Below are 15,543 nucleotides of genomic sequence, written 5' to 3'. Positions count from 1 at the left end.
GCTTCATTTTACCCTTTCTTACCTTCACCTCTGTCCCTGTTTTCTATGAGTTTGCTCCTTTGCAGAAGAGTAGTTGTTATGCTATGGAGCACTTTAACTTTGGCTTTCATGTGGAAATAAAATTTGAAGTTGATACTCCCTTTAATTTAAGGTTTTAATAAGATCTTAAACTAATATGTGTTTACAGTTACCCACTGCATCTTTTTTCTTTTTTCCCTTTCTGGGTTTATTGAAGTGAACATAAAGAACACAAAATAATCACATGATAGTCTGTCAAGGTCAGTTTCCAGTTAGATTTCAGATTCTTTGCTCAGTGCTGTCACAAATCACACTTACTATTTCCAGTATTATTAAATCAAATTACTTACGGGTGAGATGCAGTAACATCAGTAAACAAACAGAAAACATCTGATTATGCACTGGGCAAAAGGGACTTTTGGTTATGTTCCAGTTATTGATTTTTAACAATACAAGCAAGTATAAGTGCTTCTTTTTACTAAAGGGTTTTAGGGGTGCAAGTCTTCCTGCAGTTATGTTTGAAAGTCATGTGGTATGTTTCTGTGGTGTTCCAGCTATACAATATTTGAGAGCAGTAGAATTGCTTGATGTGAATGTGTTGGTGGTAGCTCTGAGCTGGGCAAAGTTATCTTCCAGATTATCTGTTTTAGTTGGACTACTGTTTTTTTTTTAATTTCTCACCATTCCGAAAAGGCTTTCATAGTGGAAAAAATTATAGTGAGAAAGCTGCAAGTTTTTGTGTACCCTGATACATCTTTAGTATCTTGCATGCTTGTAAAATTTAAGGTGAATAGGTTGTCTGTGATGTGGAAGGCCCATATTTCACCTTTTTTTTTTTTTTCCCCAAATATGTAGTCGTAATTGCTTTGGTTCATTCAAATTTATTCTGTTCTGTGCTATTACTTTAAGTATGTATATGGATGTTGTAATAATGCCAAACTGATTGGATAACCCATTGTTCTGAGAGGATCACTGTATGGGCTTTAAATGTGCTTTTGACGATGAGTCATTTAACTGGAAATACGTGCCTTCAGCAAGGAGAGACTTACTGTTGGAATTGGAGAATCTTGGAGTTGGTTATTGGGGCAGTCACTGGTCTAGGACTGCTATTGAAACATTCTTGCTCTGCTTCTAGCTGTGTTTCTCTAGATGCTTTACGAATGCAACTAGATTAATGACGTATTTTTGTAGTGTTTACTAAGTAGTACAAAACTTTGAAAGCTGAGAATCCATCTATAACACCTTCAGAATCGTAAAACAGGCATAAGTTCATGTGATTTGTTGGGATACTGAAATCAAAAGCATCTTAGGTTTTCAAGTGTAGAATAAAAATATTTATTTCTTGGTAATCTTTTAATTAGGCTTTGAGATTCAAAGTTAGAATAACACATGTCATGTGTTCTTTTTACAAGCTGTGCTACATATTGTTAGCAGAATCCAAACTTTATCGTGGTCTCTAGAGGTGTATAGTAAACTAGAAAATAACTGATTATGACAGACAAAATAATTTTTCTGTCTTGAGAAAACTATGGAGTGGAAATTTTCTTCTTTTCTTCCCTGATTATTGCATCTGCCTGTATATTAAGTGGTTGTTACAGCCATCTTATTTATTTAGATCTTTAACATTTTTGAAAAATCTGTTTTTATATTATTTTTTTCCTATTTCAGATTCACTTGAAAGAGAATGAGATAAACATGGAGTCTTCTAAACTGGAATATATTTTGTGGGCCACAGTTAAAAGTAAAAAGATGGATGGAAGTCAGAGAAGAGGAGTATAATGCCTGTCAAGTCAGAAAATAGGAGTATAACGCCTGTCAAGAGTTTTCCATTTCTGTGATATATATAACCTCATGATATAATACAACTCATGATTTATAGTATACTTTATTGATATCCCTGGAAGAAGAAGTCAATTACTGTGCAACTTGCTTAATAAGAACTTTTATTCAAATAACTTTTATGTATTTTAACCTTAATGAATTTTAACCTTAACTGGACACCGTATGTTTTTTTTTCTTTTTTTTTGAAAGTTTCATTTGAAAACTTTTATGTGGTTATATTTTAACTGACAGACTGATCCTGATAGACTGCTGACAGCTGCTCCTGGAATAAGGACTTAAACCCCTGAATGGTTACTGTTACACAGGGTTGAATGGAATGTCATGACTTTACAGTGATTCTCTTAGGACCTTCTTTGCCTTGCACCCATCATATCCTTAAATATTTAAGTGTAAATAGTGCAATTATAAACTCTGGAAGATAATGGCATGGGTGAAATTTTTAAGGAAACCTGGGGGTAACCTTGGAAAAGTTTATCAGCCTGGAAGTATATTGTCCCTGGCCCCGACAAAAGGTTTATTAAATGAACCAGGACAAAACAGCTGCTTTCTAAATAGTGCTGTTCAGGTAAGAAAATTTTTTGATTTATTAAGTAGTTCTCGTTTTGTTGCAGCTTAGATGATCATAACAGGGAAAGGGTTCTCTTGGAAATGCTGTTTTTATTATTTTTTGTATTGCAGTATGTGCATTCTACAGAAAAATACACCATGTTTTCCAGTGGTGTTAAATTCAGTTCTCAACGTATTAAACTTTTTAATGATGCGAATTGAGACAGAATATTATTGCTTTCTGGAATTGACTTTCCTGTAAAAGGTGGCTATCACAGAAAAAAGACAATGGTGGGAATAATTTTATTTAGAATTTGATTTTAAGGAATTGATTGTGAATGTTAAATATTTAATTCTGCCAAAAATGACAGCATGTTATATTGCTTGCATACATTAAGAATAACAGTAAAACTTTCTTTTCATATTTGGCAGCTTATTACTCATAACTTTAAAACTTAGTGTTTGAATTTTAAAACCAATGTTTGTTAAACATAGTGTTTTTATTACCTACCAAATTTACTTTTTTTTTTTTTTTAAACGTGCAGCAGCTAGTACTACTACATGCATTGAATAGGATACTATTTTTATTGAAATGCTGTTTTCTCAGAATCAGTACATTAAATTGTGTCACTGGGGGCATATCAGAAGATGCACATGCAGTTGAAAGCTTTGGTTCTAATTTTAGGAAAGCCTTATGGAATTAGTAGAGCAGGAGATACAATTGATACCAAAGAAATATGACTTAAGTATCTTTTTACTCTATGTGCATATCTGTTACAGGTCAAATTCTTGCAAGTATTGCCTATGTACTGTTCTGTGAACTTTAATTTGAAAAAAGCGTTGCCTGTTTAGATCTCTTAAGTATAGTTTAATAGTACAGTGATGTTAGCATGATAAAAGTTGGTCTTTTACAAGCCTATTTGTGATGGAATATGGGGATATAATTAAGTGCTATTCTTTCCAGGTTGTCTGCAAGTCGGAATACTAGCAGCAGTTTAGTTTTAGGTCTTTTTAAATCAAAAAAGTAGAAGTTTAAAAAAAAATAAAAAATATGCAAATAGAGGGTATAAGAGTATATTTTGTTGTAATGCTTAGATTTTGGCCCTGGTTGTTTGCAAATTGTACAGAATTATTTGCCAAACTGGCAGAGGTCTTAATAGATGCATAGACTTCCCTTAAAAAAAAAAAAAGGTGAAAAAAAGCCATCCAACAGCAAAAATAAGTCTTAAAAATGGTATAGATATGAACACAGGAGGTGAGATATGCAAATGCCATATAAATGTGGTATCTAAATAGGTTTAAAACAAAAACGTACAATAGGCTGTGTAGAATGAGTTTGCTGTGTTGGATTTAATGAGAACAGCATGACCTATATTCTTCTTTAGTTTTGGTAGTTTCCCCTAGGGTGCCCTGAAATTAAACCCTAAGTCATTTTTAGTTATGCTTTCAGACAGTCCTAGTATTTTACAACATACTGCTGTTTATCACATGGTGGGTGATGATTGGTGACTGCCCTTTTAAAAGGAGGAATGTGTTCCTTTCTTTTCTCTCCTTTGTTCAACCTTCAGAAGTGATGTTCTAACATTCCTTTTCAAAAATATCCTAATTCATTTTAGCATTTATATTTATAGATAGAAATTTTTCTTCTGGATTTGCAACTGTTGTGTTACAGTGTCTCTCAAGAACTCATTTTTGTGCATTTATTTTTTATGGCAACTTTGTGAACTACTGCACTGATTGTGCAACTAAGATAGTAGATACTGAAAGCAGGATAGTGCGACTAAATTGACGTTACCTTTATATACAGTAGCTACACAATAAAAAGTAGAAACTTGCAACTGATAAAGCACAAGTGGATTATCTTGAGCTGTGGAAAAACAAATGTATTTCAGTGATAGTTTTTAGTAAGAGAGCAAAATGAAATGCTGTTCACATTTTACCTAGCAATTCAGTTTCCGTGTCTTCATCTCTTTTATTTGAAAGAGGGAGAGAGGAAAAATGAGACCCCATAGCTTTTTTCCTCTTATGTAAAGCCATAAGATACACTACTGCACTCTCTGTACAAAGTTAAGCTTACTTCTCGTTTCCTAAAGAGCATTTCAGCATTTCCAACATATAGTGCCATTGTTTCAAAAGTTTAAAAATGAGATCTTCATTTTATACAAGAGTTGTGAATGCAAACCTTCCAAAATTGACTAAGCTAATGGAAAAGGATCATCGTTTAGCAGTCCTGGTGCTCATGTTGTAAATGTTATGTAAAATCAGGAGGAAGAAGAGAGATCTAGTGCATGTTATTGTGTTAAATGTAGAGCTTTCAAAATGCATTACTTATTTTCTGTGCATCTTTTATAGGTTTTATGGCAACTTGACATATTTCGACGAAGTTTGAGAGGTTTAACTGGACACGTATGCCAGGGAGATGCATGCATATTTTGTGCTTTAAAGGTAAATAATGAATAAAAATTTTAGAACGAATCATTATGCATTTCTCCCTATACGTCTTAAAAAATGAGGGAGAAAATTTTACTGAGATCTGATAATTTTACGTCCTTTTCGTTCATATGTCTAATAAGAATGTCTCATTCTTGTGATTGAATCATACTTGTATAAAGAAACAATTTAGATTTAAGGACATTTGTAGCAGATGTTTGTAACAAATATTTTCTTGTATTATAGGCGAAATATTACAGTACACAAATTTGCAGTCTGCTTAAGCATGCGACTGTTGTCTAAGACACTATAACCTAATTGAAAATTTCTAGCAAACCTTGTAGAGATCTGTTTTTTCTATCTACATACAAATGCTTTTGTTCTTTACTTCAGTGTTTGAGTACAATAACATTACTGACTGATAAGGTCTCAGGACTTTTTTCTGAGTAGTTGATGGTAACTGTACAGAACTTAATTGTTTAGCTTGTAGGTAGTGAAAGGTAGGCAGAGGTACTAGAAATTTAAAGAATGCTGGTAGTATTTTAGAATTGTAAAAGTATGTCAGATCTGCAAGTCTTAACCAGCACACAAAACTCGTACTTCAGTTTTGTAACTCATCTGAAGTCTAGAAACAAATGATTTCTGTTAGGTTCTTGCTATTTCTACTGCAATGGTATTTGGCTGCTTTCAGTTACCAGGGAAGAACTGTAAACATCGTATCTCATGTTCCATTGGGATAAAATTCCCAATGAAAAATGCATAGGAGTTTTTGTTTTGTTTGCTTGTTCTTCTAGTAATATGCACTTTCTACTTTTACTGACAACAAAGATGGTTAGGGTTTCTGTATAGTTATATACAGAACCAAGAATCACTTGTATGGAGAGAGCTGAAAGGGTCAACACTATTTAAAAACGAAATTCATCAAGGAAGTGGTTTTTGACTATACTAAATTGTAGGCAAGGATAAGCCAAGTATTTGTCAGGTGTTTCCAGTTAGAGTTTATTCACAGGGCATTTTACAGACCAAACTTTGTTACTGAATAAACATTTTGAGGCAAGAAGTATTTGCAGTGATACTTAGTCTTTCAGGAGGTGTATAATCTATGTATTCTGTGTAGGTTTTTTCAAACCATTTTAGTGTTTATCATGATTGTGATATAGCACGGCTGATCTCTCCACTAGTCTCTCTTTTCCCAAATATAGCTTTCCTAGAAGGTGTCATTTTACTTCTTTGGATAAAATGGTTCATTTTAAAAAACAAACAAGATGAAGTAGGTTTTGATGCAACTACTCATATTCAGACCAGCTTCCTGAGGCTTTTTCCCAACTTTTTTACAAGCTTTTAACTCCACAGAACTTAATGGGGCTTTCTGTTTCACCAGGGTTTTCATGCATATTATATGTTGTTCTGTGTGCTGGACACTTGGTCTTATTACTACATGAAGTCCAAACCATAACTTGGCACACCTCTGTTTTTAGATAAAATTTTTAGATATAATCTTTTATTGTTGTGTGTACGAGAAGTCATGTTTACGTCTGATGTGATAATCTGGAGTAAGATTTGTGGCCTATCCCTTTTGATTTGACCCATATTACACATTAAGTGCTGGTCATATATCGTCTTGTTCAATGATGCATTGGAACTGACTTTCAGAAATTCAGAGAGATTGAATAGTGGCAATTTCTGGAATGTATGTATACTGCATTCTCTATGTGAGTAATCGCATTGCTAAAATCATAGTAAAAAAATACTGTAGCAGTTTTAAGATGCTCAGAAACATGAAGATATCATGTCAAGTTGCAAATGAACATAAGTAATGAGTTGGTCTGTGCCAATGGTGCATTTGTGAAGACCGGCTGCTTTTTTCTAAGCTAAACTTGCTATTTGCTGTACCTTAATACCCTTTTCCTTTGTAATTATTGGGGCTCCAGTACAAAGTGAAATAGGTTTTGCATCACTTTAAGTCACCTCCCAAAACAACACACTAGCTTTAGCTCTTCTGTAAGGCTACTGCAATTTAGGACTGGTGATTTTCTTTATTCTCTCAAGTACCTGCTCTAGAAGGTTTGATTACTCCCATAATGCATTTTCTTGTGCCGTTTTTCTAAATGGCTTACAAAACCTGAATATTTTGCATTGCTTGGACTGTCATGTCTTCCTGTTTTGGTAAGTTCCCAACATAAATGATAAGCCATATTGCTGCCTGTTCTGTAATTGGTTAGAATTGAATTGGTCATTGCTTTAACGACATAATTGCATTCTTTATAACTGTATGGCCAGTAGCCTAGGTATTGAACCAGAAACACCACTGTAGTTAACTCATTTGGAAGTATCTGTCCTCAGTCATTATGTGCACTACTGGTTTTGCTTTCTTGGCTTATTAGAGATGCTGGTTGAGTGATTCTGTTTGTTCTGTGTTCTGAACCTGGGGCATTTTTATATTCATGTGGTGTATGTGCTCTATGAGGATGCATTTCAGCAACTTGTTTGTGTTTTTTTTTTATGGTTTGGGGCTATTTTAACCCTTCTTATTCAAAAATAAAAAAATGTTTTGTCTTTTGTATTTTTTTAACCTTTCCAAAAGGAATTTGACTTTTTTTCCCCCTATGTAAGTGCTATTCTAGGCTTTTTCTGAGCCTATGGTGTAAACTAGTAAGTTTACTAGCTAAGCCAGTAAGTTCTGTTTTACTCTGTTCAACACTTTTTAAAAAATATTGGTGTTCTATGTGTTAAATATGATTTTTTTTTCTGGGTACTGCTGGAGTGGGATTTAGAACATAGAGGCTGCTAAAATGCTTTCTGGCGTGAGAGGGAAGTTTTAAATATTTGGCAGGCACTTATACTGGAATGCATCATGTTTAAAACGCTACTTTATTAGCACTGAAACTTTGGGTGTCTGTTGCTTCTTTGCCTTCTGTACAACAGATTTATTTTTTTTTTTACCTAGGAGGCCTATGTGAAGAATAAATATCCTTATTTATATTTTACATGACTTCTTCCGATGTGCTTTGTTTCTCTTCTTTTTTTCTCAGAAGTTTGACTTCAGAGAATTTTTGAGAGTGGAATACACCCTTAAATGTCTGCAAATGTTTTCTTATCCACTTAATGGATTTTAACGTTCAGTTCTTTTAAAATCAGCCTTCCTTACTTGCTAAATAATGAGGTCACTTACATGCATATCTGCCAAAAAGAAAAGTAGTAGCCAACTGTCTCTTCTGGGAAATGAAGAAAAAATCAAATGCAGTTTATTTTCATGTTCTGGAACTACAAATATTGACACGTTTTCTTGTCTTGCTGTATACACTGGTTGAGTAGATAGTTAATTTAATAGCAAGGATTTTCAGCATTCTATATAATGGGAGTTTTTTTTGCATATCCATCATTTTAATAAAGGTATGATCCTGTCTGAAATAGTAATGTAAATGTATTATTAAATAAGTGCTATATGTTAAAGTAAAATTACATTGTGCCCCTAAGAAATACGTACGATCTGTAAAGATGAGATACTTAAGCATAAACCACTATTCCAGTGGCCAAATTAAAAAAGCTGCATAATTACAGACCAAAGTTTTGTGTTGCTTTTGGGAGCTGAAGGGCTTGCTTTTTGCATTTTTTATGCTTTGTGTTTTTTTCCTACTGAATCAGAGTTCCGTTTGGTAGCTTAACTTTTTATAATTGAACAAGTGATGGTGAGAACATGGAACTTGAGTAACTTCAAGAGAAAGTAGTCATTTGTAAATTTGCATATATTCATGCTTTTTATATTTGCTGTTTAGGCATGCTGCATAAGAACTGATCTATTGGAATAGAGCTGCAGTACATAGTTAAGTGGCTAATTAAGCTGAGTAATCATATTTCTTCCTAGGCAATATTTTCACAATTTCAACACAGTCGAGAAAAAGCACTCCCGTCAGATAATATGAGACATGCCCTGGCGGAAAGTTTTAAAGATGAACAACGTTTCCAGCTTGGATTCATGGATGATGCAGCAGAATGCTTTGTGAGTATTCTTTACAATAGTCAAGTAGGGTTATGTTAGCTTTATAGAAAGGATGCCAACCTGGCTTATTGTTTTGGTAAATTTAGACTCACAGGTAGGATACAAGTAGCATAATACTGCTGATCTTGTTCATGTCAATTTATGGAGACACCCACAGTAAGTAGTAATGTGAAATGGAGTAGTCTTGCATTTGCTCCATACTTTCTTTCCTAACTCTGTGTCTCAGACAGAGGGGTGTGTGAAACATCATCACTACAGGAGGTGAGGGAGGATAAGTAACTCTCAATCGTTCCCAAAAATTTTTGGATGGAGAGAAGGGTTCTCTTAACACCCGTTGAAAGATGTTCCATTTCAACTAGCCAGCTCATCGCTGGCATCTCTGCAGAAGAGATTTCCATTATCTTATCCAAGAGTGAACAAAAACTTGAAGATCTCAACTCTTGCTGCAGTTACTTGCTGCTTTTATGAAGTCTCTCTTTGAAAAGCGTGAATGGTTATTGTGGTCATAAAAGATGACTCAAAGTCACATTGACACTGGTGAAGAAACTTCTCTGGGAGGTCTCTCCTCTGAACAATGAAAATTGTTCAGCCTAATAAAAAATATAACAGGTACAGAAAATATGTTTGCTGCTTTGATTACTTTCAGCTTTCAACAACCTCTGCAATAACCCACAAATGAACACCTACCTGCCAGGTGCATTTTCAAATACATAGGAAAATCCAATGAAGAACTCCTTAAAGTAGTTGTTTTGAGTGTTTGCAGACAGGCTAATGAATTGAAGTCAGGAAAGGGAATCTCATCAGTTCTTCGTCTAAGCAGAACGTGTTGTGACCCCTGAAAATATCTGCTACCTGAATTATCTGCCTATATTTTCTTCCTCCCATTACCTCTGGTATTTTTGGCGAAAGAGAAAAAAAAATGGCTGTGCCGATACAGGGGTCAAACAAATGACAATCATAGTACCTTTTTTCTTTTTCATTAAAAAGACTGGGGATGTGATAAGGCATGTGCTATTTATAAGCTTTTTCCAGGCCTCTGTCAGCAGTACTCATAGCGTTGGCATAAACGCTAAACATGATCAGGAAATACATAGAGAAAATGTGCAAGTGTGAAGAACAACTGAGACTGAGGCCTGATCCAAAACATCTTTCAAGCATTGCATGCAATGATGTTAATATTGTCTTAGTATTTCTTCATGAAGATTCATGGCCTTCATAAGAGAACACATGCTAGGAGAGTTGGAGTTGGATAACTGTTGTTTAATGCTGTTTTTGTTATATTAAAGTTTGAAAACCTTTAAGTGAAGAGAATTCCCATCCACTTCAATGTGAATAGGGACAGAATTAAGTACATGTTAAACTTGTAGGTTGCCTGTTTGGAGCTAAGAGGAATAATTGCTGGAGTATTAAACTGGAATATTGCTTATATATTCCGACTTCATCAGTTTATGTTGTTGTTTCTTTTTAGGAAAATATCCTTGAGAGGATTCATTTTCACCTAGTGCCAAACAGTGACACAGATATGTGCACTTCAAAATCCTGTATTTCTCATCAGAAGTTTGCTATGACACTGTATGAACAGGTCAGACTATTATTTGATTGCTTTAACAAATACTTTGTTTCTGCTGTCATGAGTAAGTAAAAACAAAAGGATCTTTATTTTTGTAGTGTGTATGCCGCAGTTGTGGAGCATCATCAGACCCATTGCCTTTTACGGAATTTGTGCGTTACATTTCTACCACAGCCCTGTGGTAAGGGGTTTTATTCTTGTATTTGTCTTAATTTGTATATATACACTCCCAGTAATATGCCAGAAAAATGCTGTAAGTTAAAAGTGAGTTCTTTTGAGATAGTGTCCCAAAGTAACATTTGGATTTCAAAAACAAGATGTTGGGGGAAGAGTTTGACAAAAAGTATACATTGTTACTGTTTTACCTCTGAGTCTTTTCCTGTTATGCAAAAGATTAGTTGAGACTTGGTAGAAATCTGTTTATTCTTAAATGGAAAATAACTGTGGAACTCCTTTCTTACAATTTTTTACAGTAATGAAGTAGAAAGAATGATGGAGAGGCATGAGCGTCTCAAGCCAGAAATGTTTGCAGAATTGCTGCAGGCAGCAAATACTGCTGATGACTACAGAAAGTGTCCTGTAAGTAAACGAAGATGTTCCGTGACTTTCGTTAATGTATAATGGAGAACTCTTTAGGATGTTAAATCAGGCTGAAGTATTCCTCTAAAAGCAGGATTCCTTCTGGCCGCTTCAGTGCAGTCTAGCTTAGGGAAAGATTGCCTTTAATTCTGTTGCTACAGTTACAGATAAACTTTGTACTGGATGTGTAAGTAACTAGTTAGAAAGTTGAGTTATTAGGCCTGTACTTTCACTCCATGTTAAATCTACAGCTAGGTACTTTTGATTAGCCTGAACGAGTGTATTGTTTGAATGAAGCACCTTTCGTTCATATACACTGAGAGCTTGAGAAAATTGTCTTTAATTGGAATAATGTTGTACTTTTATCAACCAAAAAAAAGTCTCCATTAGTTTATTCTGCTTCATCCTTCTCTTCTTCAAATGATACTTTATCAATACTATTAATCTGGGAATCATCAAGAAGGGAATAAGAAAGTATAGAAATAACCCTAAATTTCCTGGGTATGGGTAACAAAATCATGGCAGTGACTTGCATGTGCTCAGAGATTTCTATTTTAGGGTGGTGATTGGATGTAGAAGTTTAACTGTAGCCTTCATCAGTGTTTATGGTATTTACTTTAAAAACATAAAAAGTGATGATGAAGAATTTTACCTATAAATTGTTAGAAACAAAAATCATAATTCAATTTGAGAATTAGAATAAGTTGCAGAGGGTTGTTTTGTTTTGCCTGGTAACTCAACAAGGAACTTAGAGGTTTCTTTTAACATATTTGTTTTCCTTGTCACCACACCCTTTTTTTTTCCCTTCTCTAGAGTAACTGTGGTCAAAAAATAAAAATTCGTCGTGTTCTTATGAATTGCCCTGAAATTGTGACAATTGGTTTAGTCTGGGATTCAGAACACTCTGACCTGACAGAAGAGGTTATGCGGAATCTGGCAACACAACTTTATCTTCCTGGGGTATCTGACCTAAAACTAATTCTTTATTCTAGAATTTAATTTTATATAAATCTTATGTAAATACAAATATATGCATATATACATATGGGTATGTAATTATATGTATTTAAAAATAAGCACAATTTAACTTCAAAATTTATGGCTAACATTCTGTATACTGTGCTGCCTAGTGTAGTTTTTCTGAGAGGAAAAAGTCTTGTCAGAAGTGTTGGTCTTATACCTAAGTATGAAGAGGAATATAGATAAATTCCTAGTTGAAAATTTAAGAATATCATATTCAGTTTGAAATTTGTAGAATTAATCCAGAGCATTACCATTTTGCCTAAACAGCTATATAAAAAAAGAAAAGTTAAAATAGACCTATTAAGAGCAAAGATCATTATTAATGAAAAACTGAATAATGCAACAAGATATTTAATTCTAATTGTCTTGGTGGAGTGCCAGTAGTTGGCCTAGAAATCAAGGGTAAGTGTGTTACATGCATTTAAAAATATTAAATATCTTTACAGCTCTTCTATAGGGTTACAGATGAAAATGCCAAAAATAGTGAACTTTTTCTTGTGGGAATGATTTGCTACACAAGCCGACATTACTGTGCCTTTGCCTTTCACACCAAGAGTTGCAAATGGGTGCTGTTTGATGATGCTAATGTAAAAGAGGTAAATGCTGTTTTTACTGCTACCAAGTTTAGTGATCTTCAGTTTTCTAGAATGTGTTCTTCTCTCACAACACTTAAACAAGTCAAATGAATGTCTCTTGTGAACCTTTAGTTTACTAAATCAGTTTTCACAAATGAATTATAGAATTAACTTCACCACTTAAAAATGCCAGATACTTCATGTTAACGCATGTCCTGTCAACTATTGAACTTTTCATTCTTTTTATGAAAGACTTAACACTGCAAATATAGCCATCAGTAATTGATGTTCTGGTTGTTAGCCAGTGTAATGCTGGTTCTAGATTCTTGCCACAATTTACATGAACTTATGCTGCAGTGTTGAATCTTAATGTACCTTTGGAATTAGGACATGGTTACCTGCTGTTGATTGAATTATTCTTTCTGTAATTCTCTTTGATGGCTTTGATACAGAAAGATTATTTTTTCTTAGATCGGAACAAAATGGAAAGATGTGGTCTCCAGGTGCATTCGATGTCACTTTCAGCCATTGTTGCTATTTTATGCTAACCCAGATGGCACAGCTGTATCTCCAGAAGATGCTCCAAAGCAGATTATTCACTGGTCTCCAAACAAAACAGTAGGAGGAAATGGGGAAGACTTAGGTAATTCATTTTTTTAATAATGATATAAACTATGAGGAATTATGAAACGAGGATTATAAGGAGGGGTAATGGATTAGCTGATTTGTTCTTAAATACTTTTATCAGTAATTATCTAAAGGGTCTCAAAAGAAAAAATATTAGTATACATAATTCATACTGGAACTGCCTGTTTTGTCTGATATGGGAATACAAATTGAGACGTGGATAAGGAGTGGATTTTTTTATTGAAGATTGGTCATTACTAAAGTTATGTGTAAAGTAGTTCTTTCAGAAGAAAATCTAGTGTATTTGTATATGCAAATGTTCTTAAGCATGTATTGGTACATTTAAAAAACTGCTTAAAATATTATTAATTTAAAATCATCCATGCTGCTTAAAAAATGCTTTTTATAGCATTTTACCAGAGCTTAATACAAATACAGAGATATATTTGGAGTGTGTGTTACCATATGCCTATGCACGTGCACTTTTTCTAAACTTTAAATATAACATACAAGTAAAGTAAAAGACCAATTGAATTTGACATGTATCCTCTTTACATAATAAGTCGCAATAGGACATGCACTGCTTCAGGGAAGGAGTGGAGCCTATTCTACTGCAGCCTGCCATTATAAATATGGCAGGGTACAAGATGTTACAAAACCTTACTGCCTAGCATATTGAACTGTGGTGGGTTGCTTGTTTCTTTTTGTTTTCTTAATCCTAAATTAAGAATTAGTTTTGAATTTACACATTGGAAGATTTAAATTAGGAAGCCTGTAATTCTAAAGATAGATATGTTGTTTGTTAGGGTTTGAGAAGCATTCTGCTCCTAAGTCAGACCACTTGAAAGAGAATGGAATTGGAGACTCCGCTAGTCAAAGGAGTAATAAAAAACTTCAGCCAGATAATTCAGCCTTCAGCAGAAGCCACATTCAGGCTAGTGGCGGTAGAGGTCCAGGTATGTACCTCCCTCCCCCCCCAACCCCAATATGTGGCTTATTATGAAATATTTACATTGGTGCCGTAACTATCCCTCATACTTCCTGTACTAAAGTGCTGCTTGAGGCCTGCATCCTTTTCTCCAACAACTTCATACCTTCCAGTCATATTGTCAGTTAAAAAGCTCATTAGAAAGTTGAAACCGATTTGATCTGGTAGAGCATGTGGCTCTGCAAGTCATTGGCTGTTTGGTGGAACACTGTTTCCCAACAGTATTGTGATGTGCGGTATTATTTTTAATCCTGTATATTAACTGATGTTTATGTTTGGGGGGAAAAATACTTTTTTATTATTATTATTTTTTTTAAAAGGCACCTTTAACCTATTTTACAATCTATTCTGTCAGTAAACCAGGCTTCCAAAACCAACCAACCAAAAATTATTTAAGCAGCAATACTGGGGAGTGACTGCTGTCTTATGTGTCTGTGCATTTGCTACAAACTTCCCATACTGGGAGAGATGTTGGCTTCTCTTACTTGAGAGATGTTTCCCTTCTGTCTTTCAGTGTTGAATTGCTAAACCTTATCAAACTTCAGAATGCACATCTTGATAACTTTTTTTGATGAGGTGATGACCCAAAAGGGGAATTTGTTGTTCTTAAGCAGTGACTGCTGTTTTAGTAAAAAATAGCACTTCACATTTAGACAAGGTTAAACTTGGATTAATTTTGTAGTATAATTCATAAAAGTCGAGGTAAATAGTATGTGCTTTGAAAATAGCTTGAGTATTCAGTCTTAACAAGACACGCCTTTAAGACATGCCTGAGGTAATGCTGCTTTGGTTGCTTTCATTAGCGCTCTTTAGTGGACTGCTTGGAGATATCTGTATGCTCGTACATGTATGCTATACATCTTCTGTTTTCTTAAGAATCTGTGGTTTATAATTCATTAATCTTTTTAAGTAGTGTTAATGATAAAATATAAATGTTATGGTACATAAATACAATTGTGTATTTTGATCATGAGTAAGTTTTTATTAATGATAATTGGCAAAATATATATTTTTTGCAGCTAAGTTAGTTTACAATGATCAAAAGGACAGGCTAAAGGACATATCCAGAGAGTGTGCTCAGAAAGCTGCTGATATGAAAAACTTCTCATCTTTACGAAAAGATGCTGACAGAGGACCAAGAAAAGAGTCTGGGAGACAAAGAGGTACACTTTAAAAATATGACCAGAGAATCAATGGTTTAGACAGGTTTTAGCACCAAGATTTTTTTTCTTCTTTGTTTTTCAGTTTGCAGTGTTCTGAAACATGTACTGAATTTGAGATAATATAAGAAAAATATGAACTGTGATAATATTTGTTATATTATTTGTTGTATGTTAAATTATTT

The 15,543-nt window shown here is 34.2% G+C and overlaps 1 protein-coding gene across 6 annotated transcripts in view; it reads left to right on the top strand.

Moving 5' to 3' along the window:
• The window catches only part of USP53 (ubiquitin specific peptidase 53), a 38,527-nt gene that overhangs the window by 7,689 nt on the left and 15,295 nt on the right, over positions 1-15,543 (top strand). For all 6 annotated transcript variants that reach the window (XM_080591611.1, XM_080591612.1, XM_080591610.1 and 3 more), the window contains 11 exons: positions 1,687-2,425; positions 4,759-4,851; positions 8,702-8,836; positions 10,305-10,418; positions 10,505-10,587; positions 10,880-10,985; positions 11,799-11,945; positions 12,455-12,604; positions 13,055-13,226; positions 14,017-14,166; positions 15,218-15,361. In XM_080591611.1, coding sequence (XP_080447737.1) covers positions 2,282-2,425; positions 4,759-4,851; positions 8,702-8,836; positions 10,305-10,418; positions 10,505-10,587; positions 10,880-10,985; positions 11,799-11,945; positions 12,455-12,604; positions 13,055-13,226; positions 14,017-14,166; positions 15,218-15,361 — 1,438 coding nt within the window. In that variant the 5' untranslated portion in view covers positions 1,687-2,281. The remainder of the gene's footprint in view (positions 1-1,686; positions 2,426-4,758; positions 4,852-8,701; positions 8,837-10,304; positions 10,419-10,504; positions 10,588-10,879; positions 10,986-11,798; positions 11,946-12,454; positions 12,605-13,054; positions 13,227-14,016; positions 14,167-15,217; positions 15,362-15,543) is intronic.

This window comes from Anser brachyrhynchus, assembly GCF_964034855.1.
Source record: "Anser brachyrhynchus genome assembly, chromosome: 4".
Taxonomy (NCBI): Eukaryota; Metazoa; Chordata; class Aves; order Anseriformes; family Anatidae; genus Anser; species Anser brachyrhynchus.
Note: the sequence above shows the minus strand (reverse complement) of the source record. Positions and strands in the feature narration are given on the sequence as shown.